This window comes from Carassius auratus, unplaced genomic scaffold, assembly GCF_003368295.1.
Source record: "Carassius auratus strain Wakin unplaced genomic scaffold, ASM336829v1 scaf_tig00217329, whole genome shotgun sequence".
Taxonomy (NCBI): Eukaryota; Metazoa; Chordata; class Actinopteri; order Cypriniformes; family Cyprinidae; genus Carassius; species Carassius auratus.
Genome location: NW_020529007.1, coordinates 45938 through 73094, shown reverse-complemented (window position 1 = coordinate 73094; position 27157 = coordinate 45938). Strand labels below are relative to the sequence as shown.

Genomic DNA, 27157 nt, shown 5'->3' with positions numbered 1-27157 from the left:
TTTAGAGGTGCAGTCGTTGGTGTACAGGGAGAAAAGCAGAGGGGAGAGAACACATCCCCCAACAACCAGTGTTGGGGGAGCAGCTGTTTGATGTGAATTTCCCCAGTCTCACTAACTGTTGCCTATCTGTCAGAAAGCTTTAGTGAGGGGGTTTGGTGTCATGACATCTTTGTTTTCAGGCAGAACATTAAAGAACGTGACACACACATCTCCCAGAAATCCTGTAGAATTCAACCACTGACGATGAATTTGGAAACTCATGAAGTGTTTCCACTTTTGTGTGTCGTATGCTTCAGACGTTCAGCTAACAGTCGGTGGACGTGACGTCTGAGACTGAGACTAGGATCATGTTTGCTGTTCTCACACTGAAGAATGTGTCACAACCTCTTGTCATGTCAAAAGAGGAATTTTATTTTCTCGATTGCACAAATCCTTCATCAGAACATTTGAAAAACACACTTTAGTGAATTCAGTTATTTAACCATTGCAATTACTACAGGAAACACACTTTTTAAGGTGCACCACCAATTAACATTAGCCCTTCATTCAGCACGTGGATATCGTAATAATCATACAGAGAGAACATAGATGCAAACCTTTATCTTTTGTTCGTTTCTCCTCTTCTTCTTTTCTCTTTTTTCCAAATTGGGCACCTGATGGCTTGATCTTTTCCTGTCCATCTCTGAGTTTATTTGGCACTCGACAATCATCAGATTTCCCATCTCCCCAACACTGTCACTCAGGACCAGAAGTCAAGACTAAACCAATTCACCTTGGTGACCATATAACCGTTTTGTGTTACCTATTTTTATTAGCCTTTTCACACGATTCAGAATAACAGGCCTGTATTTATCATATTATTAACCTTTTTTAGCGGTACGGTCCCACATATATTAAAACATTCAGTGACGTCACATAACATCCCAAATTCGTTTCTGCGCTTTACCTGCGCTGAGCCAGAGAGAGATTGATTAATTCACAGCTGTAAATCTGACTGACAGGAACTGCAGCGCGATCAAACATGGCGGCACCCATCTCACATTACAGATCACCATCAAGATCCTTTAGAAAGATTTTTAAACGACAAAACACACATTTACATTTAGATTGTTCATGACATGGTATGCAAGTTGGTCAATGTTTTAAATAAAAAGGAAAAAGAAATAAAAGTGATCCATCTGACATTCAGTGTTATTGTAGACGTGGTGTGTCATGTGACAAGCCTGATGCGTCGCCATGGAAACAGTAAGGGGAACGTTCTAAAATACCAGGGGGCATGGTTTCTTATTTTATTGAAGCACCCCTGGGCGCCGAATATTTTGAACTCACCACTGAAAAGGTTAATGAAATGTGCGTTATTAAGAAGAAGGTCGACTTTAGCCCACTAATTCCATTAGAGTATTGCTTTATTCTATACATTCAGGCTTCTATTCTTATTAGGGCCTTCTTCTTCACATTTGAATGTGTGTGTGACAAAATGTGTTGATCCCGGGTGCAAGCCCATTTTAAACGCCCTTTAAGCAGGTGGGGCCCAAATTGGTCTGACATGAATTGCCCGGTTAAGATCCCACATAACACCCTTATAGATCCCTTTTAAAGCCCATCTGGGCATCCACGGCTGGATCCTGGGTGCAAACCCAATTTAGACCCGACACGAATTGCACAATTAAGACCCTTGCAGTACCCTTACAGGTTCCACTTTTAGTACGTCTGGGCTTCCACGGCTTGCCCCAATGTGGATCCCGGGTGCAAGCCCATAATGGTGCCCACATTTACCACCCATGAAGCCCTCATCTGGACCCCACATGTCATTGCTGGCTGGGGTGTAGTGTTAACTGTAAGTATGTATAATAGTACACTGTGTGAACTGACTATATGTATTTGCATATTGCACATTTTCACCAGTTGAAGTCTGTATTGTTATATGTTAATTGTTTCTGCAATTTCTGGAGCAAGCTCATAAGAATTTCACTCACAAAGGCACATGTGCTGTGGTGATGTGACAATAAAGATGTGACTTGACTTATTTCAGTTATAATCATACGCCACCTGCTGGCAACAGGAAATGACTAGTTTTAAAACTAACTTAACAATGTCTGATCTGCCTCAAACTACACATTTGGTGAGAGTCCTGGGCTGAAGACATCTACATGCCAATATTCAGTTATAATCATAGCACCACCTGTTGGCAGCAGGAAATTTGGCACAAATAATGACAGTTTTATAAGCATATTTTCCAATGTTCGCTGTTCTCCTATGGTCAATAGGTGGCGCTGAGCCCAGGTGTGAGGGCCCTTTCATTGCTGCATACAGCTTTAATATCCAATAAGCATATTGACAGGTTTTGTTTATTTATTTATTTTTTTATGTGTGTTACTGCCCTCACCATCTACAATTATTCATTAGCTCCTCTGATTCTCCTTTAATTGTGGCAGTTTACCTGTTGGTCTATTGTTAAAAGTAAAACTTTAAAGTAGCCCAGAGGTCTCCAGAGGCACAAACATTACACTCGAGCTGTCAACGGTTTAATAATCTTTACTCATTCTCCATACTGTTACAATTAGACCATGAGCCCTTCAAAACACATCTGGCTTTTAGAACATTTAGAAAACTTATGCAAATGTCTTCTATAGGATAAATATAATATTTAATCAATATTACCAAGAGAAAAGTCAAGCAGCACTGGCATCGTCTCACTATAAAGCAGGATTTCAACACTCAGTCTGTAGATCAGAGGAAGTGAACAAACACAGGAAGAGCTGAGAGTATTTAAAGAAAGAGTTGAGAGAATATAATGAAGAGGAAGACTGACAGAAAGAGAAGATGGCTGATAAGTGTCACTTGTGTCTGCTGGGACTGATCTTTCTCTCTTCACTTCTCACAGGTAAAGACATCTGTGTTTTCTCTTCAAGACAGTTAGTGAATTAATCTGAGAAAGAGTTCATCTGAACATGATCAGTTTATTATTGTGTTGCAAACAGAACATACTGCTGATACTGGACATAGTGACTAGTGATCTCGTTTATAAATGTTGTGTATGCACAAAGTGGCCATAGAAATATGCATAAGAAATTTTCCAAACATATCATGATTTATAGGCAAGGCAAGTTCATTTAGTGATTTATAAACTAGTAAAAGTACTTTAAAATCAGTCCTAAATGTAACTGGAAGCCAGTGTAAGGACCTGAGGACTGGTGTGATATGCTCAGATCTTCTGGTTCTGGATGAGCTGCAGCTGTCTAATGGTCTTTTTGGGAAGGCCGGTGAGGAGCCCATTACAATAGTCCACCCTGCTGGTGATGAAGGCATGAACAAGTTTCTCTAAGTCTTGGCTGGAAACAAAACATCTAATTCTTGCAATGTTTTTTAAATGATAGTATGCTGATTTAGTTACTGCTTTGACATGACTACTGAAACTTAGGTCTGTCTCCAGAATCACACCAAGATTCCTGACATGATTTTTAGTTGTTTGACCCCTAGAGTCAAGGTATGCATTCACCTTGAACACTTCATCTTTGTTTCCAAATGCAATGAATTCAGTTTTTTCCTTGTTTAACTGAAGAAAGTTCTGGCACATCCAACTATTAATTTCATCAATACATTGGCAGAGGGAGTCAATGGGGCTGTAGTCATTTGGAGATAAGGCTAGAAAATGATTATAAAAAATAAATTTGCTGTAAATATCTGTGCACTGTACAACAATCTAGACCATGTGTACAAACTCTGTTCTTGGAGAGAGAAAGGTAATGAAGTAATCAACGATTTTAAACTTTGTTTTCAGTTTAACATACACAGTTACATGAAATATTCTATGCTAATTCATTAATAAATGGAGATAAACTCTGAAATTACACTGTTATTACGCAGATGTTATATTAACAAAAATGATATGAATATAGACATATTTGTATGCTAGTGGAAACACATAATGACTTGCACAATGATTCATCCTTAAACTAAACTGCAGAGCTCATGTTATGAAAAAATATTTTTTGTGAGAACAATGATCAATGATATTATGGCTACATTTTATTATGGCCCAGTTTGTGCTGATTACAGTGATATTAGACTTAAACCATTTAGATGTTTATAAGCAACTGAAAAAAAGCACAAATGTCAGGGAATGACAAAACTTCTCCAGGCCCCAAAAATACCCTTAGACCTCAGAGGGTTAAACCATGCTAATGCACTTCCATTAATGCCAACAATAGTTTTATATTCTATACAAAAGAATGTTGTGGTCAATTGTGTCAAACGCAGCACTAAGATCCAATAAAACTAATAGAGAGATACAACCATGATCAGATGATAAGAGCAGATCATTTGTAACTCTAAGGAGAGCACAAATGATAAGGAGGGGTGCTTCAATCACACTGTACACACACACCTGGAGCAGTGGGCATCATTTATGCCCCCAGGGAGCAGTTGGGGGTTCAATGCCTTGCTCAGGGGCACCTCAGTCGTGGTATCGAGACTCAAACCCACAACCCTAGTATTAAGATTCGACTTCCCGAAATTAAAAGGAATTAGAATTAAATTGAAAGGAATCTAGAACAAATGAAATAAACTAGCCCAATTATTACTGTACCCCTGTCCTCCCCAAAAAACTAAACAAGGTCATTTGTGCACCTTATTACGACCTGTATTTATGTTTTAAAGTTAAGAATAATGACAGTATTGTTTGCATGTTTAATGTATGGACTTTTTATACCGATCTTTAGAAGGTGGCTTATTCACTCGAATGACCCCCCCCCCCCCCTTCCCCCCAACACACACAGAAAGAAAGAAGAGAAACTGTCATCAGAATGATTCAGAGTTCACAGTATGTCTAAACTGGGTTCAGAGATGATCTCTGCTCTACTGCGGTCTAACTCGCATGTTTCCAAACCTCAACAGTGAGATCACAGATCTGAAACACTACAGCTGCTATAATTAATACTCTATTTTAGTTATGAAAGTAGAACGGCTGTCAACCATCTCAAGATTGTAAGTAGCTCTTGACTCTGAACTTGATGCAAAACATCTCTGTAAAACTTTATATGGAATATGATGATCCCATAATCACTATTATCATAATAATCTGCAGAAATCCAGCAAATAAATGAGCTGTAGATGTTCACTGATGGAAGTGTGGAGACAGCAGTGAGCAGATTCTCTCCTGAAACTTAAAATCGTGAATTCCTCGAGGAGCGTGGGACTGGTTGAGAGAGTCTTGAGTATCATGAGAAGTTTCTCATCCTCATTTACAACAGCTAATTCTGTTCTCAATGTTGTCGGTCAGAGGAATAAAGAATCAGTCATGAAATACACTACTCTGCCCTATACAGTACTCTAAATACTCAGACTTCTTATCTTTCAAGTTCCTCATTCATGCATCTTGTCTCACAGACAGCAGTGTTCTCAAAGTCAGCACTGAAAGAATCAGGCGTGAGGCCTGCAGGGTCATCAACATCTCCACCAAAAGTGGGGCGGTCATGGCCTAATGGTTATAGAGTCCGACTCATAACCCAGGAGTCATCATTGAGTCCATGAAGATCTGAAGATGACTCTCTGTAATACGTTGTACAGCATCATGGAGTGTAAGACCTAACTCTTGTTTCATACAGTGACTGAGGGTCAGGTTAGGGTTCATCTTCTGCTCCTCTGTATCGGTCCATCAGAGCAGCAACAGTGAGGGCCATGGTGTCTCTCTCTAATCAAACACACCTGATTCAGTCATCAGCTGGTTAGTAGAGACTCCAGAGGTAGAGACGTTCAGCGTGTGCAGTGTTGGGGAGGCTCCTGAACAGGTCTGGGTTCTGCTGGTCGTATGTGTAGATCTGTGCTTTAGCTACATGAGTCTCCTCAGTCCTGCTCCTGGAGGAACACTTTCAGCAGCTTAATTAAACACATCTGAATCAGCTAATTGAGGTCTTTGAGTTCACTTGAACATCACAGCCATGTGTGTGAATGAGGAACCCTGCTTCACATAAAATCACTCAAATAAACACTTTAGAAACACTGCACCAATTAAACTAACAGTAAATTTGTAAATGGACTACAGCAAACATGTTTACCAAGGAGAAGTTCTTCTGTAGAAACCTAGCTAAAGAAAGAAGAGGAACTGTGATCTGAATATGTGAGAATTCACAGCATCATCCATCCAAACCGGGTTCAGAGATGATCTCAGATCTGTGTGGGTTAAACCAGTGCGGTCAAACTAACTACAGAAACACTCTTCAGAAAACAATAGAACACAAACCACAGTGAAGCAGCTTCACAGAAAACTAAAGGAATGAATGGAAAGGTGATGTTCTGGACTCTTAAAGATGTCTCTGAGCAGCTCATGTTTGTCTTAATGCTGATGTATGTATGTGTATATGTATGTGTACTGTCTTGTCTTGTGTTGTGTTCATGCTCTCTTGTTTTCTGTCTTGTTCAGTAGTCTCTATGTAACCCGTCAGACTGTTCGTGGCGGAGGTGTTGCAACAATATATAGTGATATTCTCAGTGTTACCCAGAAAACAGGATACAGGTTTAACTCATTCAAAATACTTCTGCTTAATGTTACACTGTCAGATATGCAAAAGAAATCCATTGTTTCTCTTGCTCTGGCTACTGTGTAGGACTTGCGTTTACTGACCTAATAAACTCTTTTGGAGTCAAGCAAAATGTCACTGGGCCCACTCATCGTTTTAATCATACACTAGATTTAAGCTACTACTAAAGAGGTAAGCTACTAGATAAGCTACTACTAAATATTGTAGAAACGTACTCGGTTACGAACGTAACCTCGGTTCCCTGAGATACTGAACGAGTTCTGCGTATGGGGAAAAGCTCCTTTTTTCCTCGATACTGAAGCCTTTTTTCAATAACGCAGTGCAACTGCACTGCCATTGGTTTAATCTGTAAACTTTTTTAAACCAATGACAGCGCTGCGTAGCTGCGCGAGCCTGTGGCGATGCAGCGCGCCAAAGCCCACCAAAATGGGCGGGGCGAATGGCTATATAAGCAGGCAATCGCCAGAGGAAATCAGGTCATACGACTGAAGCGACGACAATGAACTCGTGGTACGGCATATAACGCAGTACTCATTCCGTATCTCAGGGAACCGAGGTTACGTTCGTAACCGAGTACATTCCCTTTCGATACTTCACTCATACTGCGTATGTGGAACGAATTCAACCGCGCCGTGCCACGGTAGGGAACGACAAGACTTAACTTGAACACCCTGGGGTCCAGAGGAAAAGTGAGAGGGCCGGAGCCATCGAACCCTTGACGCTACACTGCTAAGAGGGAGCTAGCTCCCTGGAGGTGGTATGATGACAGAGTCTGCTAGAGGCCGTCGTATCAAACCGAAAGAACCCGAGCATGCAAGGTCGGGATATCCAAGTTATAGAATCTGACAAAAGTGGACGGCGAGGACCAGCCGGCCGCCTCACAGATGTCCTTGATAGAGACACCACTAGACCAGGCCCATGAAGAGGCCATCCCCTCTAGTAGAGTGGGCTCTAACTCCTATGGGGCACTCATGGCCCATAGAGGAGTAACATAGAGCGATAGCATTAACTATCCAATGCGAGAGGCGTTGCTTTGAGACCGAAGACCCTTCGGTGCGGCCACCAAAGCAGACAAAAAGCTGGTAAGATTGCCTGAACGGCTGCGACTGCTCAATGTAAATCCTCAAAGCCCTCACTGGGCAGAGTAAATCCAGCTCTCGCTCACCTGACAACGGAGGCAGAGCTGAGAGGGAAATTACCTGTGCTCTGAATGGCGTTGAGAGCACTTTAGGTACGTAGCCATGCCTGGGTTTTAAAATGACCTTAGAGTCATTGGGCCCAAACTCAAGGCATGCAGGGCTCACCGAGAGGGCCTGCAAATCGCCAACACGCTTGACCGATGCTAGAGCAAGTAGCAGAGCGGTTTTGAGCGTTAGGGGCCGAAGGTCAGCTGACCACAGCAGTTCAAAGGGAGGTCCTTTGAGTGCTCCAAGGACCGTGTGAAGGTCCCAAGTGGGAACGGTGAGAGGACGTGGGGGCTTCAACCGCCTAGCACCTCTCAGGAAACGCACAATGAGACTGTTTCGACCCACTGATTGGCCAGCAATAGGAGCATGAAATGCTGCAATGGCTGCTACGTAAACCTTGAGTGTGGAAGGGGTGAGACCCTTTTCTAGACGCTCCTGGAGAAATGACAGTATCGGAGATACATCACACTCAACAGGGTCTTTGTTTTGTGCTAAGCACCAGTCAACAAAGACTGACCATTTTTGGGCATAGAGGCGTCTTGTAGACGGGGCTCTTGCCTGAGCAATGGTGTGTAGCATGTCCCCGGGGAGGCTCAGAGGCTCCCATCGAGGGACCATACATGCAGAGCCCAGAGTTCTGGCTGTGGATGCCAGATTGTCCTGTTCGCCTGAGAGAGGAGGTCCCGCCTCAGGGGGATCGGCCATGGGGCTTTCATGGAAAGCCTGAAAAGCTCAGAGGACCAAACTTGGGTCCTCCAGAGTGGGGCCACTAGGAGGACTCTGTGTCTTCCCTGACTCGTCTGATGACCCGAGGGATCAGAGCGATCGGGGGAAAAGCATAAAGAAGAAGGCTGAGCCAGTTGTGGCCAGCGCATCTGTTTCCTTTGAAAAATAAGTTGGGCAAAGAGTTGCTTTCTGAGGCGAAGAGGTCGACCTCTGCCTTCCCGAAAATCTCCCAGATTTTGAGAACCATCTGGGGAAGGAGCATCCACTCGTCCGAGGGGACATTGCTCCGTGAAAATATGTCTGGTGGCCTTTCTTCTGAGGGAGGAACTATCTCTATGGCTCCCTTCCTTAACAGCGTCATCACTTCAGTGCTGAGGACCTGAGCGTCGTCCGGCTCTACCGAGGTGGGAATCACTCCGCGAAAACGCGGGGGTCTTCGGGCGAACTGCAGTGAGTAGCCATGTTTTATTATCCCCAACACCCACTTGGACACTCCGGGGATGGCCTGCCAGGACTCGGCCCTGTTGCTTTCTGAGGCGAAGAAGTCGACCTCTGCCTTCCCGAAAATCTCCCAGATTTTGAGAACCGTCTGGGGAAGGAGCATCCACTCGTCCGAGGGGACATTGCTCCGTGAAAACATGTCTGCTCCCAGATTCGTCTGCCAGGTATGTGTGTCGCCTTGAGCGATCGCAACCTGGGTAATGCCCATTCCAAGAGGCACTTTGCCAGTGCGCAGAGGCGGCTGAATGAAAGGCCGCCTTGGTGATTTATGTAGGACACCACTGTCATGCTGTCCGACTGGACTAGGATGTGGCGCCCTTCCAGGATTGCCTGAAAGGATTGAAGGGCTCGTTCCACTGCCAGCATCTCGAGGCAGTTGATATGGAGATGGCTTTCTTCGTGTGACCATGAGCCGAAGGCTGGTCTGCCCTCGCACAGAGCACCCCAACCCAGGTTGGAAGCATCTGTTGAGAGCACCGTCCTTCTGGAAACCGCCTGTAGGGGTACTCCATGACTGAACCAAACAGGGTTCATCCAAGGCTCCAGGGCTGCTAGACAGGCCTGGTTGACCCTGATGCGAAAGCGGCTGTGCTGCCAAGCATGAGGTGGGACCCGGAGTTTCAGCCAGTACTGCAAGGGCCGCATTCGTAGGAGGCCGAGCTGTAAAACTGGGGAGGCGGAAGCCATCAGCCCTAGCATCCTCTGAAAGAACTTCAGAGGGAAACAGGCTTTGTTCTTGACAGAGGCCGCGAGCTGCTGAAGTACCAGAGCGCGCTCTGGTGATATGACCGCCCTCATATTGACTGGTGTGCAGAGATGAAGCGGCTTGGCCCGCAGAAGTGTAGGCCCTGCCAGCCATGGCAGAGGTCGTCCTGCAGGGCTTGGAGGGAAGGGCTCTCTTATTTTTCTACCCCACAGCCGCGGGGGGACAGAGGTGAGCAGCCACGGCCTCGTCCAGGGGCGGCAATTGCTCACAGCCCTTCTCCTGAGAGCCATCTACTGAGCTGAGAGCTGCAGAGGAAGTGCGTAGGCGGGCCGAGTAGGGGGCGCGCCACGACTTTGTCAGCTCATCATGAACCCCAGGGAAGAACGGGGCAGATCGCTGGCGGGGGGCCTGGCGGCGTCCTGGCAAGTACCACTCATCCAGCCTGCTGCGTGTCGGCTCTTCAGGGGGGGCCCACTCCAGATGGAGTTCCTCAACGGCCTTGGAGAGGATGCGGAGAAGCTTGGCATCCATCCCAGCTCTGGCGTCGATGGGCTCCAGTGACGGCAAGTGGGCGGGGTCAGAATCGCCGGCCCAGTCCTCCGTTTCAGAAGCCGCGAGTGACATGGAGTCGTTAAGCGGCTCGTCCTCCGATCCGCCGAAAGAGACGAGGTCGCTCGCTTCAGCCGAGGGACGCTGCTCTGGGCGTGAGAAGAGGACAGGGGACGGCTCTCTCATTGGAGAGGGTGAGGCACGCGGGCGCTGAGCCGGCGTGAGCTCACCCAAATCCGGGCACAGATTTCATTCAATTCATTAAAGAAAGCAATCCGCGAGCGCAGAGAGGCGAGACTCATGCTCTCACAAAAGCAGCATGAAGTCTCAGTGAGTGCAGGGAGTTTACCCAGGCAGAAAACACACTCACCATGGCCGTCATTATCATGCAGAGGGGCTCTGCATGTGCCACAGCTGTGGCGCGGCATGGCCGCCGCCGTTAAAACGTTTAAAAAAGTTTACAGATTAAACCAATGGCAGTGCAGTTGCACTGCGTTATTAAAAAAAGGCTTCAGTATCGAGGAAAAAAGGAGCTTTTCCCCATACGCAGTATGAGTGAAGTATCGAAAGGGAACTTAATTTTTCGCAGAAGTTGCTTTGTAATGACTGGTATCGAAAGAGAGCTATACAAATAAACTTGAATTTAATTGAACTGTGTTTAGTAATTGTACTAAACACAGTTGTGTGATATTGAGATGGGTCTGAAGTTTGGTCAAAGGTTTGGTGTTAATATACGAAAGCATTGCAGAGATAAAATAAATTTGACATTGTGCCATCATGTATGTTAATTCAATTGAGTTCAATTCAAGTTTATTTTTATAGCGCTTTTTTCGATACAAATCATTACAAAGCAACTTTACAGAAAATTAAGTTTCTACAATATTTAGTAGTAGCTTATAAGTGGTGACTGTCAGTTTGTGAGCATATGACAGGATTTTTAGAAAAATTAATACAAGACCTAGTCAGCCAGACGATGAACATTATTAACAGCAATTATTATAAGCTTTAACACTTGTAGCAATATTTGTTAGTTCTGTTGTTGTTTCATGGTTAGCATCATCTGGGGTCCTCTGAGGGGTCAGCATCATCTCTTCTCAGGTGTTCTGGATCCAGACTGGAGCTTGTGTAAGTCCTAGTTACCAGGGGATATAAATCCTAGAGAAACAGAGAAACAAATAGAGACATCATTAGCATAGCTGCTGTTCCGACAAAGTAAAATTGATGAGATGCATTTTTAATCTAGACTTAAACAGAGAGAGTGTGTCTGAACCCCGAACATTATCAGGAAGGCCATTCCAGATGTTGGTAGCCAAATGTGAAAAGAAGAGCCAGAAGTTACAAGGTCATGAATGCATGAACTAGCATTTCTGCATCAGAAACAGACAACATGTTTCATAGCTTGGCAATGTTTCTAAGATGAAATAATGCAGTTTAACATGTAAGTTAAAAAATAACAGTTTGGTATATCAGCAAGAAATCCATGGCCTGAAGATGATCTGAATCGAGTTTGGTGAAATTGGACCAGCAGTCTAGGAGGCATCGACTGTGGCTTCATTGGTATCGTTGATCTCATTATGACTCAAGGAATCTGTCATTACAATAGGAACAATTGATCCAAAAACTACCCTCATTTTTGAAACATCATTATTTTACCCCTGAATATTTTGAGTATCTTCAGGGCATGGTGCTCATAGATACTCTGAAGGACCTCTGCTGGATATATAGGGTCATTACACTTTTTTCTCCAAAAATTTTAATTTCTACAAGTTTTTTCTCTAACCAACAGATGGCAGAATTCTACCCCAACATCTAGATCAATATCCATACAAAAAAAAAAAAAAAAAAAAAAAAAAAAAAAAAAAAAAAAAATATATATATATATATATATATATATATATATATATATATATATATATATATATAGATATATATATATATATATATAAAAAAATATATATATATATATATATATATATATATATATATATATATAGATATATATATATATTTGTATGATTAATTTATTTTTATTTTTTGTACAATTACTCTTTCAATTTCGGGGTCACATTGACGACAAATATCAATTTTTTGGAAGTGGTTAACTGCTCCTCTCACAACTTTTCTGACATATATTTTGTAAATATATATTGAAAAATTATAATATACATTAAAAACATTTTTTTCTCAAAGATTAGTTAGTTTGTGTTATTTGAGGTATTTTGAAGTGCCCGCTTTTGCAATAATGCCACATAAATTTGCAGAAATACCACACAGGTTGTCACTAAATCTTGATTGTAGGCACATATTTTTTTCAATCTACATTAACATTTATTCATTTAGGAGATGCTTTTATCCAAAGCGGCTAACAAATGAGAACAGTGAAAGGAATCAAAAACAACCAAAAAAGCAATGATATATAAGTGTTATATAACAAGTCTCAGTTAGGTTAACATAGTACATGTAGCATGGGATTTTAAATAATATAACAAAAAGAAAGAAGACAGATAGAATAGTAAAATAATAGAGCAAGCTAGTGTTAGAGGTCGTATGTGTGTGTGTGTGTGTGTGTGTGTGTGTGTGTGTGTGTGTGTGCAGAACGCAAGCTTCTAGAGGGCACATAAGTCTGAAGTAATACATTTAGGTAAATGGGTGCAGAGCCAGTGGTAGTTTTGTAGTCAAACATCAATGCCTTGAATTTGATGCGAGCAGCTATTGGAAGCCAGTGCAAATTGATAAACAGAGGTGTGATGTATATTCTTATTGGTTCATTAAAAATTAATCTTGCTGCTGCATTCTGAATTAATTGTAAAGGTTTGCTAGAATTGGCTGGAAGACCTGCAGAGAGAGCATTGCAATTGTCCAGCCTGGACAGAACAAGAGCTTGAACAAGGAGTTGTGCAGCATGTTCTGAAAGAAAGGGCTTGATCTTCTTGGTGTTGAATAAAGCAAATCTGCAGGATCGGACAGTTTTAGCAATGTGGTCTGAGAAAGTCAGCTGATCATCAATCATAACTCCAAGGCTTCTAGCTGTTTTTGAAAGAGTTATGGTTGAAGTGCCTAACTTGATGGTGAAATTGTGATGGAACGATGTGTTTGCTGGAATCACAAGCAGTTCTGTCTTGGCAAGGTTGAGTTGAAGGTGATGGTCCATCATTCAGCAAGAAATGTCTGTTAGACAAGCTGAGATGCGAATAGCTACCGTCGGATCATCAGGATGGAATGAGAGGTAGAGTTGAGTGTCATCAGCATAGCAGTGGTATGAAAAGCTATGTTTCTGAATGACAGAACCTAATGATGCCATGTAGACAGAGAAAAGAAGTGGTCCAAGTGTTTTTGCAACAAAAGGAAGAAGGGAAACTGGTCTGTAGTTCTCTAAAAGAGATGGGTTGAGGATGGGTTTCTTAAGTAGAGTTATACGAGCCTGTCTAAATGATGAGGGAAAACCAGTGTGGAGGGAAGTGTTCATGATGTGAGTGAGTGCAGGTACAACTGACGGAGAAATGGCTTGAAGGAGATGAGATGGAATAGGATCAAGAGGGCAAGTAGTAGGGTGATTAGAAAGGATGAGTTTTGACACTTCTGCCTCAGAGAATGAAGAGAAGGATGTAAATAAGTGTAAGTTTGCTGGTGATATGAGCTTGACTGATTGTGGTGTGGAAAATTTTGCACTAATGTGTTTAATTTTATTAATGAAAAACGTGGACAAGTTGTCAGCTATTGGAGATGAAGCAGGAGGAGGAGGAGGATAAGGACAAAGAAGTGAGGAAAATGTTTCAAAAAGCATGTGAGAGTTAGATGAATTGTTAATTTTGTTATGGTAGTATGTCTCTTTAGCAGAGGAGACATTAGCAGAGAAAGAAGATAGGAGTGACTGATACACATTAAGGTCAGTAGTATTTTTGGATTTGCGCCACACCCTTTCAGCAGCTCTAAGCTTAGAATGGTGTTCGCGTAGAACATCAGATAACCAAGGGGCAGAAGGGGTGTTACGGGCTGGCCTGGAAGATAAGGGGCAAACAGTGTCTAAACAAGATGTAAGAGTGGAGCAGAAAGTATCAGTAGCACTCTTAGCATCAACAGATGATATGTGGAGGGGTAAGTGATGTGTCAGGGACCATGTTGAGGTTAAGAAGGATTACATTTCCAATCACTAGAGATGAGCAGACCAGTACCTCCACCTCTTCCAGTCAAACGGGGGGAGTGGGAAAATGAGAAATTATTGTAGAGTGCTGCAGGTGTAGCAGTGTCCTCAGGTTTGATCCAGGTCTCTGTTAGGGCCATGAGATTAAGCTTTGAATGACTAATAATAGAAGTAATGAAATCTGCTTTGTTTACAGCAGACTGGAAATTCCAGAGACCAATAGGAAAAGAAAGTAGTGTATTAGCAAACATAGGCAAAGTGTGCAGGTTGTTAAGGTTGCACTGGCTACATTGTGTGATGTGTGGTTTGAGAGTGGTAGTGATAGTAGGGATCTGGAAACACATAGTGAGAATTGGTTATAGAAAAACTGAAACAGAAATGAAACAAGTAGAAGGAAAAAGAGATTAACCAAACAATAAAATTAACAAAAAAAATTGTTAATGAGTTCTCGTTCCACATTGTATTTGTGCTTTAGTATCAGGCCTTCATTTTCATATTTATGTAGGATTTATAGATTTTCTTTTAAACTATGTATATATATATATATATATATATATATATATATATATATATATATATATATATATATATATATATATATATATAGTACAAACCAAAAGTTTGGTCAAGAGTTCTCTTTATATTTAAGTTCTCTTTAGAATTATATATGGAATTATATACATAACAATAAAGTGTGTAACAACTGAAAATATGTCATATTCTAGGTTCTTCAAAGTAGCCACCTTTTGCTTTGATGACTGTTTTGTACACTCTTGGCATTCTCTTGATGAGCTTCAAGAGGTAGTCACCTGAAATGGTCTTCCAACAGTCTTGAAGGAGTTCCCCGAGAGATGTTTAGCACTTGTTGGCCCTTTTGCCTTCTGTCTACGGTCCAGCTCACCCCTAAACCATCTGGATTGGGTTCAGGTCCGGTGACTGTGGAGGCCAGGTCATCTGGCGCAGCACCCCATCACTCTCCTTCTTGGTCAAATAGCCCTTGATGCCTTCAGTGTGACTCTACAATTTTCATAGTCATGAAAATAAAGAAAACTCTTTGAATGAGAAGGTGTGTCCAAACTTTTGGTCTGTACTATATATATATAGATATATATATATATAGTATAGTATAGTATAGTACAGTATAGTATAGCCCTTTGGGCACCCCTTGCAGAATCTGTGAAAATATGAGTAATTTTCAAAAAATAAGAGAGATCATACTAAATGCATGTTATATTTTATTTAGTACTGTCCTGAGTAAGATATTGTACATAAAAGATAGTAACATTTAGTCCACAAGACAAAAAAAATGCTGAAATTATTAAAATAACCCCATTCAAAAGTTTGTGAACCCTTGGTTCTTAATACTCTGTGTGGTCACCTGATTATTTCGACTGTCTTTCTGTTTTGTGATGGTTGTGCATGAGTCCCTTGTTTGTTCTGAACAGTTAAACTGAGCAGCGTTCTTCAGGAAAATCTTTAAGGTCCTGCAGATTCTTCAGTTTTCCAGCATCTTTGCATATTTGAACCCTTTCCAGCAGTGACTTTATGATTTTGAGATGCATCTTATCACACTGAGGACATTTGAGGGACTCAAACACAACTATTTAAAAAGATTCAAACATTCACTGATGCTCCAGAAGGAAACAAGATGCATTAAGAGCTGGGGGGTGAAAACTTTTGAACACAATGAAGATGGCCAAATTTGTCTTATTTTGTTGAAATATATTTTTTTTTCCATTTAGTTCTGCCCTTCGTAAGCAACAGAAGATACTTGTATGTTTCCCGGTACACAAATTAAGTACAATTTACCTTGATCTTCAAATTCCAAAAGTTTTCACCCCCCAGCTCTTCATGCATCTTGTTTCCTTCTGGAGCATCAGTGAATGTTTGAATCTTTTTAAATAGTTGTGTTTGAGTCCCTTAAATGTCCTCAGTGTGATAAGGTGCATCTCAAAATCACAAAGTCACTGCTGGAAAGGGTTCAAATATGCAAAGATGCTGGAAAACTGAAGAATCTGCAGGACCTTAAAGATTTTTCTGAAGAACGCTGCTCAGTTTAACTGTTCAGAACAAACAAGGGACTCATGCACAACCATCACAAAACAGAAAGACAGTCGAGGATCATCAGGTAACAGAACACAGCATTAAGAACCAAGGGTTCCCAAACTTTTGAGGGGGTTATTTTAATAATTTCAGCATTTTTTTTTTTTTTTGTCTTGTGGAATATCTTACTCAGGACAGTACTAAATAACAAATAACATGCATTTAGTATGATCTCTCTTATTTTTTGAAAATTACTCATATTTTCACAGATTCTGCAAGGGGTGCCCAAACTTTCGGTCCCCACTGTGTGTATATATATATATATATATATATATATATATATATATATATATATATATATATATGAATGGCATATTTGATGTTGATGATATGAATATAAAGATGCTCATGTTGTGTGTGTGAAGACTTTCTGTTTGACCAAGCTGGAGTTGATGCTAATCATTTAAAAATGCTTTAAAACTGTTTTAGAATTAATATTCTACAAGTGAGTCACGGATAGTGGGAACATTTTCAGTAACATACCAGTTTTATCATTAATAACTTAATGATTTTATTTCTAGAACTTAATGGCCTGCAGGAAACGACTGAAAGAAAGATGAGAAACTAACACAGAATAGCCTTTAGATCGGGTTCAGAGCAGTTGTGCTTAATGTGCAGTTCTCACACTGATGAACAATGTAAAGCAGCTCTTCTCCATCAGTTCAGAGCACTTGCTGGGACTGATCTTTCTCTCTTCACTTCTCACAGGTAAAGACATCTGTGTTTTCTCTTCAAGACAGTTAGTGAATTAATCTGAGAAAGAGTTCATCTGAACATGATCAGTTTATTATTGTGTTACAAACAGAACATACTGGATTATTCCTGAACGCACTGAAACTAGACGCTTTCACACTCAAACATCTGATGCTGAATTATCTTCATGTTAAGAGTGTGTTTGTGATTCGAACAGCTCTCTGATCAAGAAAAACATTATTCTGGAGAGAGTGTTGTTTGCATCAAGTGAAGAAAAAATAATGTATGTAAATAATGTAAAATCTTCTGATTTTTATGCTGCTGTGTTTTATGTCTTAATTTATTAATATATCATAATAATCACTCATGTGTTCTTGTGTTTCAGGTCTCAGTGGAGTGGATGATGCTCATCTGTTCATCAGTTCTGGTGAAGATGTCCGTCTGCCCTGTAATAATGCTCTTCATGACTGTAAATCAACTTCATGGATCTATAACAGATTCAGACATACAGAGACAGTTGAACTGATCACTGGAGGGAGAAAGAAGACAGACACAGAGAGACATGAGAGACTGAGTCTGGAGTCTGACTGCTCTCTGAACATCAAGAGCGTCACAGAAGAAGATTATGGACTTTACTTCTGCAGACAATATGTGAATAATCAACACCAGGGAACTGATGCTCGTGTTTATCTGCATGTTCTTCATGGTAATTTTATGATTATATGGCAAATTTAAAAAGGGCAACTTCTTCATTTAACTTCTCGTGATGATTGAATAGTCAGATGTTTTTGTTATTCTGTGTTTCAGTCTCTTCATCACCGTCACAGACTGAGATCAGTGCAGGTCTCTCTGTGACTCTCTTCTGTCAGTTGTATTCATCATCTGCTCGAGTCTCTTGTGATGATGGGATCCGTTCTGAGGGAATTGATCTGTTCTGGGTGAATCAGGCTGGTGTTAAACTGATGAGATCAGACTCCAGATATCAGATATCAGCTCCAGGTCACTGTATCATCTCTCTGAAGACAACAATCCTGAATGAAGATCACAACAGAGAGTGGAGATGTAATATTACTCACAGAGATCAACTCCAGACCTCAGTCTCATACACTGTCAAGATCTCAGGTGAGAAAACAATCTCATGATCAGATGTAGAAGAGTCTTAGATGTGCTAATATAATGATAGATAATGTTAGTCATCTTGTGTTAAGTGATTGAAATATGATCGTCATGTTTTATGATGAATCTGAACTAACATTCAGTTCAATTGAAAGAGCAGTTTCACAGAAATAAAGAAATGAAAGTTAAGTGTTATATCTATTTAATAATAACTCGTGTGTTCAGGTGTTTCAGGTCTCAGTGGAGTGGATGATGCTCATGTGTTCATCAGTTCTGGTGAAGATGTCCGTCTGCCCTGTAATAATGCTCTTCCTGACTGTAACTCAACTACATGGAACTATAACAGATTCAGTTATTCATCAGCAGTTGAACTGTTCGCTGGAGGGAGAAAGAAGAAACACATAGAGAGACATGAGAGACTGAGTCTGGAGTCTGACTGCTCTCTGAACATCAAGAGCGTCACAAAAGAAGATTGTGGATCTTACATCTGCAGACAATATGTGAATGGACAACAACAAGGAACTGATGCTCGTGTTTATCTGCATGTTCTTCATGGTAATTTAATGATTATGTGGTCAATTTAAAAAGGTTCATATTTTTTATTTAATCTCCCCTGATGCTTGCAATGTGTGTGATGTGTGTGTTATTCTGTGTTTCAGTCTCTTCATCAACGTCACAGACTGAGATCAGTGCAGGTCTCTCTCTGACTCTCTTCTGTCAGTTGTATTCATATTCATCATATGCTCGAATCTCTTGTGGTGATTGGATCCGTTCTGGGGGAATTTATCTGTTCTGGGTGAATCAGGCTGGTGTTAAACTGACAAACTCAGACTCCAGATATCAGATATCAGCTCCAGATCACTGTTACATCTCTCTGAAGACAACAATCCTGAATGAAGATGAAATCAGAGAGTGGAGATGTGGAGGTAATCACAGAGATCAACTCAAGACCTCAGTCTCATACACTGTCAAGATCTCAGGTGAGAAAACATCTCATGATCAGATGTAGAAGAGTCTTAGATGTGATAATATAATGATAGATAATGTTAGAGTCATCTTGTGTTAAGTGATTGAAATATGATCGTCATGTTTTATGATGAATCTGAACTAACATCATCTTTACAGATCAAGCTGATTTAACGACAGCAGTCACAAACTCTCAGCATCGCTCAACTACAAACACAGATGACACTGAAGGTACAGCATCAGTGACTTTCTCACATCAGTGAAGAGTTATCTTGTGTGTTAACTAAATAAAACATGACTGTCATGTTCAACAGTATGATGAATCTGAACTAACGTTCATCTTTACAGATCAAACTGATTTAACTCATTCATCACTGATTCCAGTCTACAGCACAAACTCTCAGCATCGCACAACTACAAACACACACGAAACTGAAGGTACAGCATCAGTGACTTTCTCACATCAGTACTTTACATTGTGTTATATTAGAGGTATCTTGTGTGTTAACTAAAATATGATCGTCATGTTTTATGATTCATCTGAGCTAATGTCATCTTTACAGATCAAACTAAAACAGGAACAGCATTGACTCCAGCAGAAACGTCTACACAAGGTACAGTCACAGATTTACTTTCACTGTTTTATTGAATACTCTTGACAATATTCAATCAGTTCAACTGAAAGAGCAGATTCACAGAAATAAAGAAATGAAAATGAAGAGTTATATGTGTTTTGTAAGTCGAGTCTAATGTTGATTTATTCTGCTGAAGTTTCTCTGGTTTTCATCCATTGTGCTGAAGAGCAGAGCTCATGGTTTGGTTGTTTCTTCTTGCAGTGAACACAGATGTGCAATGATAAACTGTGTTTTATTTATTATTTCACTACATATGATCTGCAGATGATCAGCTGCATGTTTTATCTGAAGTTAGTATGATTCGCTGGTTTTGTGGTTTGCTGCCGTCAGTGTAAATATTAATACTGTAACACTATTGCAGTGTTTAATCGACTATATTGTATATTTTTCTGTAAGCTTTGATATAATGTAGACTTTATAACTACTGAATTAAGTGACAGCTATTGCAGTGTTTAATCGACTATATTGTATATTTTTCTGTAAGCTTTGAGATAATGTAGACTTTATAACTACTGAATTAAGTGACAGCAGCTCAGAGAACAAGCACAGATGTAATAAACTTACAATAAAATCACAAGTTTGATAAATAAGGATAAGTATGCTGTTAAATGTGTCATTTATCATTGCATTAGTAGCAGTGCTTTAAGTGGGTACGCACAGGTACTCAGTATCACTTCCAAATATATCTCTTGAGCGTACCGCCACCTCTCAGTGCGCCCAGAATGTGCTTTTACCGGTACGCTCATTTAGACATCTGTTTTAATAGAGGTTTTAATCTTTTGCTTGCGCTGTCGCTTTTCAGAGCGCCCTTCACAATGCAAGCTTCCTAATTCACCCACCGAGACCAGAGACTACATTACCCATACACCCTTGAGTTTTACAAGTGAAAAGCGTGCTCCGCTTTTGCCGCTGTAAGTAACAACTCAACGTGACCGGAGAGGGTGTGTGAACCGCGCTCACTCGGCTCGGTAATAATACAAATACAGTGAACAGCACTTAATATGCTCTCCTGGATTCAGACTCTGAGAACTAAAACATCACGGTCAGAATCAGACGACTCCCCACCAAACCTGAATGATACCGCTGCAGGACAGACGCAAGATAATGAAGTAATGCAGTAGATCTTTCTGAGGGTATTTTTTCAAAATCCTTTTGCACATTTGATTTATGTTCAGTAGCTCAAGCTAATCCACAAACTAATAAAAGGATTTATTATTTTTATAAGGTCGTCTGTTGACTGCTGCATATAAAACCCCTTCAATATAGTTGTTGTGAGCTCCGGGGATGAGGGGAGTCATCAAAAAGAAAAAAGGCTATAATAGAGTACAGGCACCTCTTTTGGGCCACTTAAAGCACTGATTAGTAGTTTGTTATCTCTTTATATTTGGTTAAACACAGTAATACAGTCGTGTCTCTCTATCGTCTCTCTCTCAGTGATTGTGATTGTGATTGTTGTCGGTGTTTCGGTCGTTCTTCTTCTTCCTGCTCTGATTCTTTGGCTGATTCGTAAAAAAAGAGCCGGTGAGTTTTTACAGTTTCTCATATTCTGTAACAGCAGGCAAAGTTTTGAAGAAGTTATGAGAAATCATAGAGTTAACAGAAATAATGTTTCTATTCCAGCACTAGAATTCTTCTAGACTCTTTTAGAAACTGATTGTCATCTTCATTAGAGACAGTTTGATCATAACTGTTCTCATGTCATTATTTTTCAGATGTCAGAAGAGAGACTGATGACTCTGTGGTGAGTTTTGTTGATCTATGAGTTATTAATAACCATAAGCTCCACAGAAGACTGACTCTGAAATATCACACTCTTATTACTCACATTAGATCAGCACAAGTTAGTGTATTTCTACTGTTTCTGCTCTAAAGCTCACAGATAGAAAGAAATATAAAGGAAACAATGACACAATCAACATTTCCACTCGTCCTTCTCACAGTGAACAATATGATTCATCTTCAGTAATTAATGTATATCTGTGTATATTTGACAGTTATGTGCTAATTTTCATGTCAATTTGATCTTTCATCATAACCTCATGTTTGTGTGATAGATTTTCACTGAACCTGAAGTTTTTACAGATATTTGACAAACATCTGCAGTAAAATAATGAGTCTTCTTCACACAGTAGTGATGGATGTGTCTTTAACAGCTTGATCTGATGTATTTTCACTCGTGTTTAGGAGAAGACAGATGATGTGACTTATACTGAAGTTACTGTGTGCAGAAAAAACAGAGCCAAGAAGAACAAGGTGAGCAAACACTTCTTGATCTTCCCTCAACATGACCTGTATTAGTTTTATTCTTATAGAAATCTGTCTTGAATTGAGCTCAAAGCTCATTCTGTAATAACTGTGGGTTGAAACAGAGACTGTGATGTTGATTCAGGTTCGCTGTGATGATAAAGTGACTTACGCTTCCATCAGAGGAACAAAAGCTGGAGCTCAGGAAAACTGCAGTCAACTTTATGCCTCTGTGAACAAGAACCATCACAAATCAGACAAATAATTATACAGAAACCACACGACTAGAGGAGTATGAACCGTGACTCGTGATGATTTCATTCAGTGCCATTATAATAATATCACATGTTGAGAAACCAGCTCTGATTTATTAATAGTTATTGCTGATTCTGGGCAGATTATTGTGTTATTAGGGATCCGGAGAGCACCAGGGATCCAGATTTAGTCATATGAAAGTCTATATCTAGATCATTGTCATCCAATCCAATTTAGCTTTAAAAAATCATCAGAAAGTGAGATGATTACCTGATCCTGGATATAATTAACATCTAATCTAATTAACAGCTAATTAACTGTCAGCTTGCACTAATTATGAGAACAGCAAAGCTACATGATGATGTAAGTGTTTATCACAATGAGACAGTAATGATAATCCAAGCTGTCCTCCAACAGATACGCTTGTATGGGTCGTTTGTCCAAATCCCTGAAATACGACCCATCAGAGCGTATACTACAATTGCGCCCCTATCGGCAAAAGGTCATTTTCATATTAATGATTTGTACTCTTTTATTTGCACTGTGATTTGCGTTTCGTGTAGCTCAGTTGGTAGATCATTGCGTTATACCTTGATATGTAATCATGCTATCATGGGTTCGATCCCAGGGAAGGGATGTGCACGAAAAGGTATATGCTCAATAAATCATAATTTAGCATGATTTCTGTGAGGGTTAGGTTTAGGTGTGGACATTTGGACGAATAAGCCACTTAGTAAAATATGTAGAAATACTGTGAGATCGGTGTAAACCGCCCACACCATTGCATTTAAATAAACGTGCGTTTTGATTGTTAATGATGTTATACGTCATTTCATGATGACAGACGCTTAACTTTAAAGCGTAAATATAGGTCGTAATAAGGTGCTTGCACAAATGACCTATACGGTAGTTTTTTGCTGGAGGACAGGCTCAGATAATCTGGTGTTTGAATCATTTGAGCAGCTGTTTGTAATATTATGTTTTATTATTGACAAATAAAACATAACATGCCAAACATACATACACATATAAACACACACACACACACACACACACATTTATTTATATATATATATATATATATATATATATATATATATATATATATATATATATATATATATATATATATATATATAAATGGCGAAATATTTTTTTTAACCTAACTTTGGTTTGGTTAAAAAGATGATTGCATAAAATATGATTTTCAACTATAACAGAATGATTCAATATTGTTTTTCTTTTCTCCAAAATGTGTGTTAAATGACCATAACAAGTTTTATATGTATCTGTAAACTAAAACTAATTTACATAGTGTTTTTGGGGCAACATGTAATGAAAAAAGTGTAGTGAAAATAGTAATAATTGACAAGATTTCATAATAAAATATCATATTTCACAGAATATTGAAATATGATTTGTTTCTCTGTTCATTTGTTGTTTCTCATGCTTTTAGTCCCAGTCTCCTCATATGAGCACATCTATGAAATCAACGTCTTGTTTCATAACAAAGTCATATTTTGATTTAAAACCCCATAACAATTTACTTAGATGTTGATTTATGACACACAATGTAAAACATTTATTTAAATGATAATTACAAAATATGATCATATTTCCATAAGAGTGACACTAAATTAATTTCAGACATTTTGTTGACCAAGAGAGAAAGAGTTCACGGTGAAACATCTGTCACGGGGTGACGAAAGGGAAGCGGAACTAAGTCCCGCCGGAATTTTGTGTTCCCCTCGGGACGGTGTCGCGGTAACACCGGTCCACTTCCGGGTTGCGCCCGATGTCGCAATAACAACGCTAATGACAGATTGACATCTGGTGTGGGGAGTTTGATGTGGCGATCTGTGAGAGGATTATGGAGGCGGAGTAACCACATAAAAAGAGAAGTGCAGAGACCATGAGGAGGGTTGTGGATTCTTTTTTGGTCGTTCGTTCTCCCGGCTATTCTTCCTGGTTGGCTTGCCCCCGTGTGTGGTTCTTCTCTTTGGATATGTTCCCCTAGGAGAGGTGAATTCCTGGGACGTTTGGGCTGGCGTGTGGAGGTGTTTGAGGACTATTGTGGGGTTTCGGCTATCTGGCTGTGCAACAGATATATCCGCGATCGAGTGGAGATATTCAGGACAGAAAGAGTGTGAGTTCTGGAAAGCAAGTGAAGACCAGACCGCGCCATCGCTATCGGAGGGAAGTTAAGAGACCTGATCTGGGATTTCGATCAATTGTATACATCTGGACTGGGAGTGATAACGTTGTGAAGTGGACGGAGTCATCGTTGGGTGAGTGCTGGCTCTATTTGCACTAAGAGTGGGTGTGCCGTGTCTGAAGTGGTGTGTTTGCACAATAAATCGTTTGAAGTGAAGTTACAGAGTGTGGGGAAGATATATAGAGTTAATGCCGGACGCTCACCACCCCGAGAGCCCACCACCGTCACCGTAATCCACACCCAGGCACTCAACTGAAGCATCTCCCAGCCGTAAGCCCCACTACTTATTCAAGAACACATACTTGCTGTTGATTACCTACTCTGCTGTGCAGATCGCAGGATCCTCTGGGCCGAATGCTGCATGTGATGTCCCTGTAGAAAGAGGTGGACACACGAATTATTCCTTTCCCGGTCTTAACCGAAGCATCTCCCAGCCGTAAGCCCCACTACTTATTCAAGAACACATACTTGCTGTTGATTACCTACTCTGCTGTGCAGATCGCAGGATCCTCTGGGCCGAATGCTGCATGTGATGTCCCTGTAGAAAGAGGTGGACACACGAATTATTCCTTTCCCGGTCTTAACCGAAGCATCTCCCAGCCGTAAGCCCCATTACTTACTCAAGGACACATACTTACTGTTGGTTACTTACCCCGCTGTGCAGATCACAGGATTCTCTGGGCCGAATGCTGCATGTGATGTCCCTGTAAAAGGAGGTGGACACGAGAATTATTCCTTTTCCCGGTCTTGACCGAAACATCCACGAGCTCTATTTACCCGGATACCCCCCTCACTCCGGGACGGGTGACAGACTATCCTGGCTCTTGCTGGCCCCGTACAGGCACGAATTGCTGACGACTCCACGCCTTCCCGGCGTCCGAGGTCTGGCTCCGTTCTGGTCGGGAGACACGGAAGGAACACTGAACTTTTAAATTGCTTTTAACCAAATAAAACCTTGTTCATTTTTTTATACTCTCGTCCGTCTGGTTCTTCTGGTACGCTCCCCGAGGTGATCCTGGGTTTCAGGGGTGGGTGCAGTCCAGCTTGGCCCCCCCGACCTGTGACAGATTTGGCGTAGTCGGCAGGATTTCACCTCGGGTTGAGCGACCAGGGATTCTCAGATGGCCGACGACGAGGCACTGGGGGCCCCACCCCGAGTCATGCCAGTGTTCATGGGAAACCCCTGGGTCCAGAAATATGGAGGAAATGAGTCAGAGGTGCGCCTCTCCGAATGGCGGGCTCAGATCGAATATCTGGCCGGGCTACAGGGACTGAGCGCGACCCAACAGCTACAGTTTGCCCTCAACTCCCTTGACGGGGAAGCGCGGCGGGAAGTCCAAGCCGCCCCCGAAGCTGTCCGAACCACCGCCCAGTCTGTGTTCAGATTCCTGACGGAAAGGTATGGTGACGCCACTCCAACTGCGGTTCTCCGGGCCCAGTTCTTCAGCAGCAAGCAGGGCCCCCGCCAATCCGTCAGAGCTTTCGCCCTCCAACTATGGGAGCGAGTTACCAGGCTGCAGGGACGCCCAGACCATGGTCTCGGAGATAGCGAGACTCTGTTGAGGGACCAATTCCTGTTGGGGCTAAGGGAAGGCCCGGTACGCCAGGGACTTAGAGTCCAATTCAGAAGGGAGCCGGAACTCACCTTCGAAGACCTAAAGAAGGAAGCGGTGGCATTGGAGAACGATCAGGTTGAGGTGCAAGAACCCCCTGTGTGTGCGGCCGTAAGTAGCTCCGCAGTGGCTGTCCCCGACATGGCAGAGTGGAAACAGACTCTGAAGCTCGAACTCCTAAAGGATGTCCGGGAGCAGATGGCGGAGCTAACCAAGACGCTCGTGGACGAGCTGCGTTCTGGGGCTACCAGGCCAGAGGTGAGGCCCATCTCGCGGGACCGGGTGTACTCGGACGGGAACAGGGACGCAGGGAGGCGACCTAACTGGCCCAACCGGCCCCAGTTTGAATGGGACGAGCAAGGACGACCTATCTGCAACCGCTGTGGCCAACCAGGCCATTACAGCCGACAGTGTGGTCCTCGAAGAGGTTCGGAGGGGGGTTTTTAGGTCGACCGGCCACAGTGGGTCGTGTGGTCGGGACCCCCTTAGATGACCCACCCATCGGAGCAGGCTCCAAGGACAGGCTGGTCGGGCATAGCCCAGTGGTGGAGGTCCAGGTGTGTGGTGTGAAGGTGCCCTGTCTCGTCGACACCGGATCCCAGGTGACCCTATTCGCGGAGAGCCTGTCGCAAGAGCTGTTTGGAGATCGGAGGATGCATGGGACGGAGGCTCCCTGGCTCTCCCTGAAAGGAGCAAATGGTCTGGACATCCCCTACATTGGCTACAGGCTGACGGACTTGGAGATCCACGGAGTGATCGTGCCCCAGAAGGGAGTGATCATCGTAAAGGACCACTGTCTGGGGAGTCACCGGGCCTTGCTAGGTATGAATGTATTATCTGCATGTTGGGAAGAATTGTTTCGGGCAACGCCCGCTCGAGGGATCTCGCTGGCCGAGCAACAGGAATGGGAACGTGTCGCCGCTGACTGCAGACGGATCCAGATGTCCCGGGCCCGGCAAGGCCGCGAA

At 41.8% G+C, this 27157-nt stretch overlaps 2 protein-coding genes across 3 annotated transcripts; both read left to right on the top strand.

Moving 5' to 3' along the window:
• The first annotated feature begins 2754 nt into the window (after nt 1–2754).
• Nucleotides 2755–22912, top strand: LOC113100665 (uncharacterized). Its single transcript, XM_026265288.1, has 12 exons — nt 2755–2884; nt 17531–17851; nt 17953–18267; nt 18487–18816; nt 18921–19241; nt 19387–19458; nt 19576–19665; nt 19791–19841; nt 21297–21383; nt 21575–21603; nt 22047–22115; nt 22252–22912. Exons 1-12 carry the CDS (start codon nt 2824–2826, stop codon nt 22369–22371), a joined length of 1866 nt encoding a protein of 621 aa, XP_026121073.1. The 5' UTR covers nt 2755–2823; the 3' UTR covers nt 22372–22912.
• A 2011-nt stretch (nt 22913–24923) lies between these two features.
• Nucleotides 24924–26835, top strand: LOC113100669 (uncharacterized). 2 transcript variants are annotated; one of them, XM_026265296.1, is made up of 2 exons: nt 24924–24960; nt 25241–26835. In XM_026265296.1, exon 2 carries the CDS (start codon nt 25698–25700, stop codon nt 26634–26636), a length of 939 nt encoding a protein of 312 aa, XP_026121081.1. In that variant the 5' UTR covers nt 24924–24960; nt 25241–25697; the 3' UTR covers nt 26637–26835. The 2 variants fall into 2 exon arrangements, with proteins under 2 accessions (XP_026121081.1, XP_026121079.1); XM_026265294.1 differs by lacking the exon at nt 24924–24960 and adding an exon at nt 24963–25012.
• Nucleotides 26836–27157: the final 322 nt, after the last annotated feature.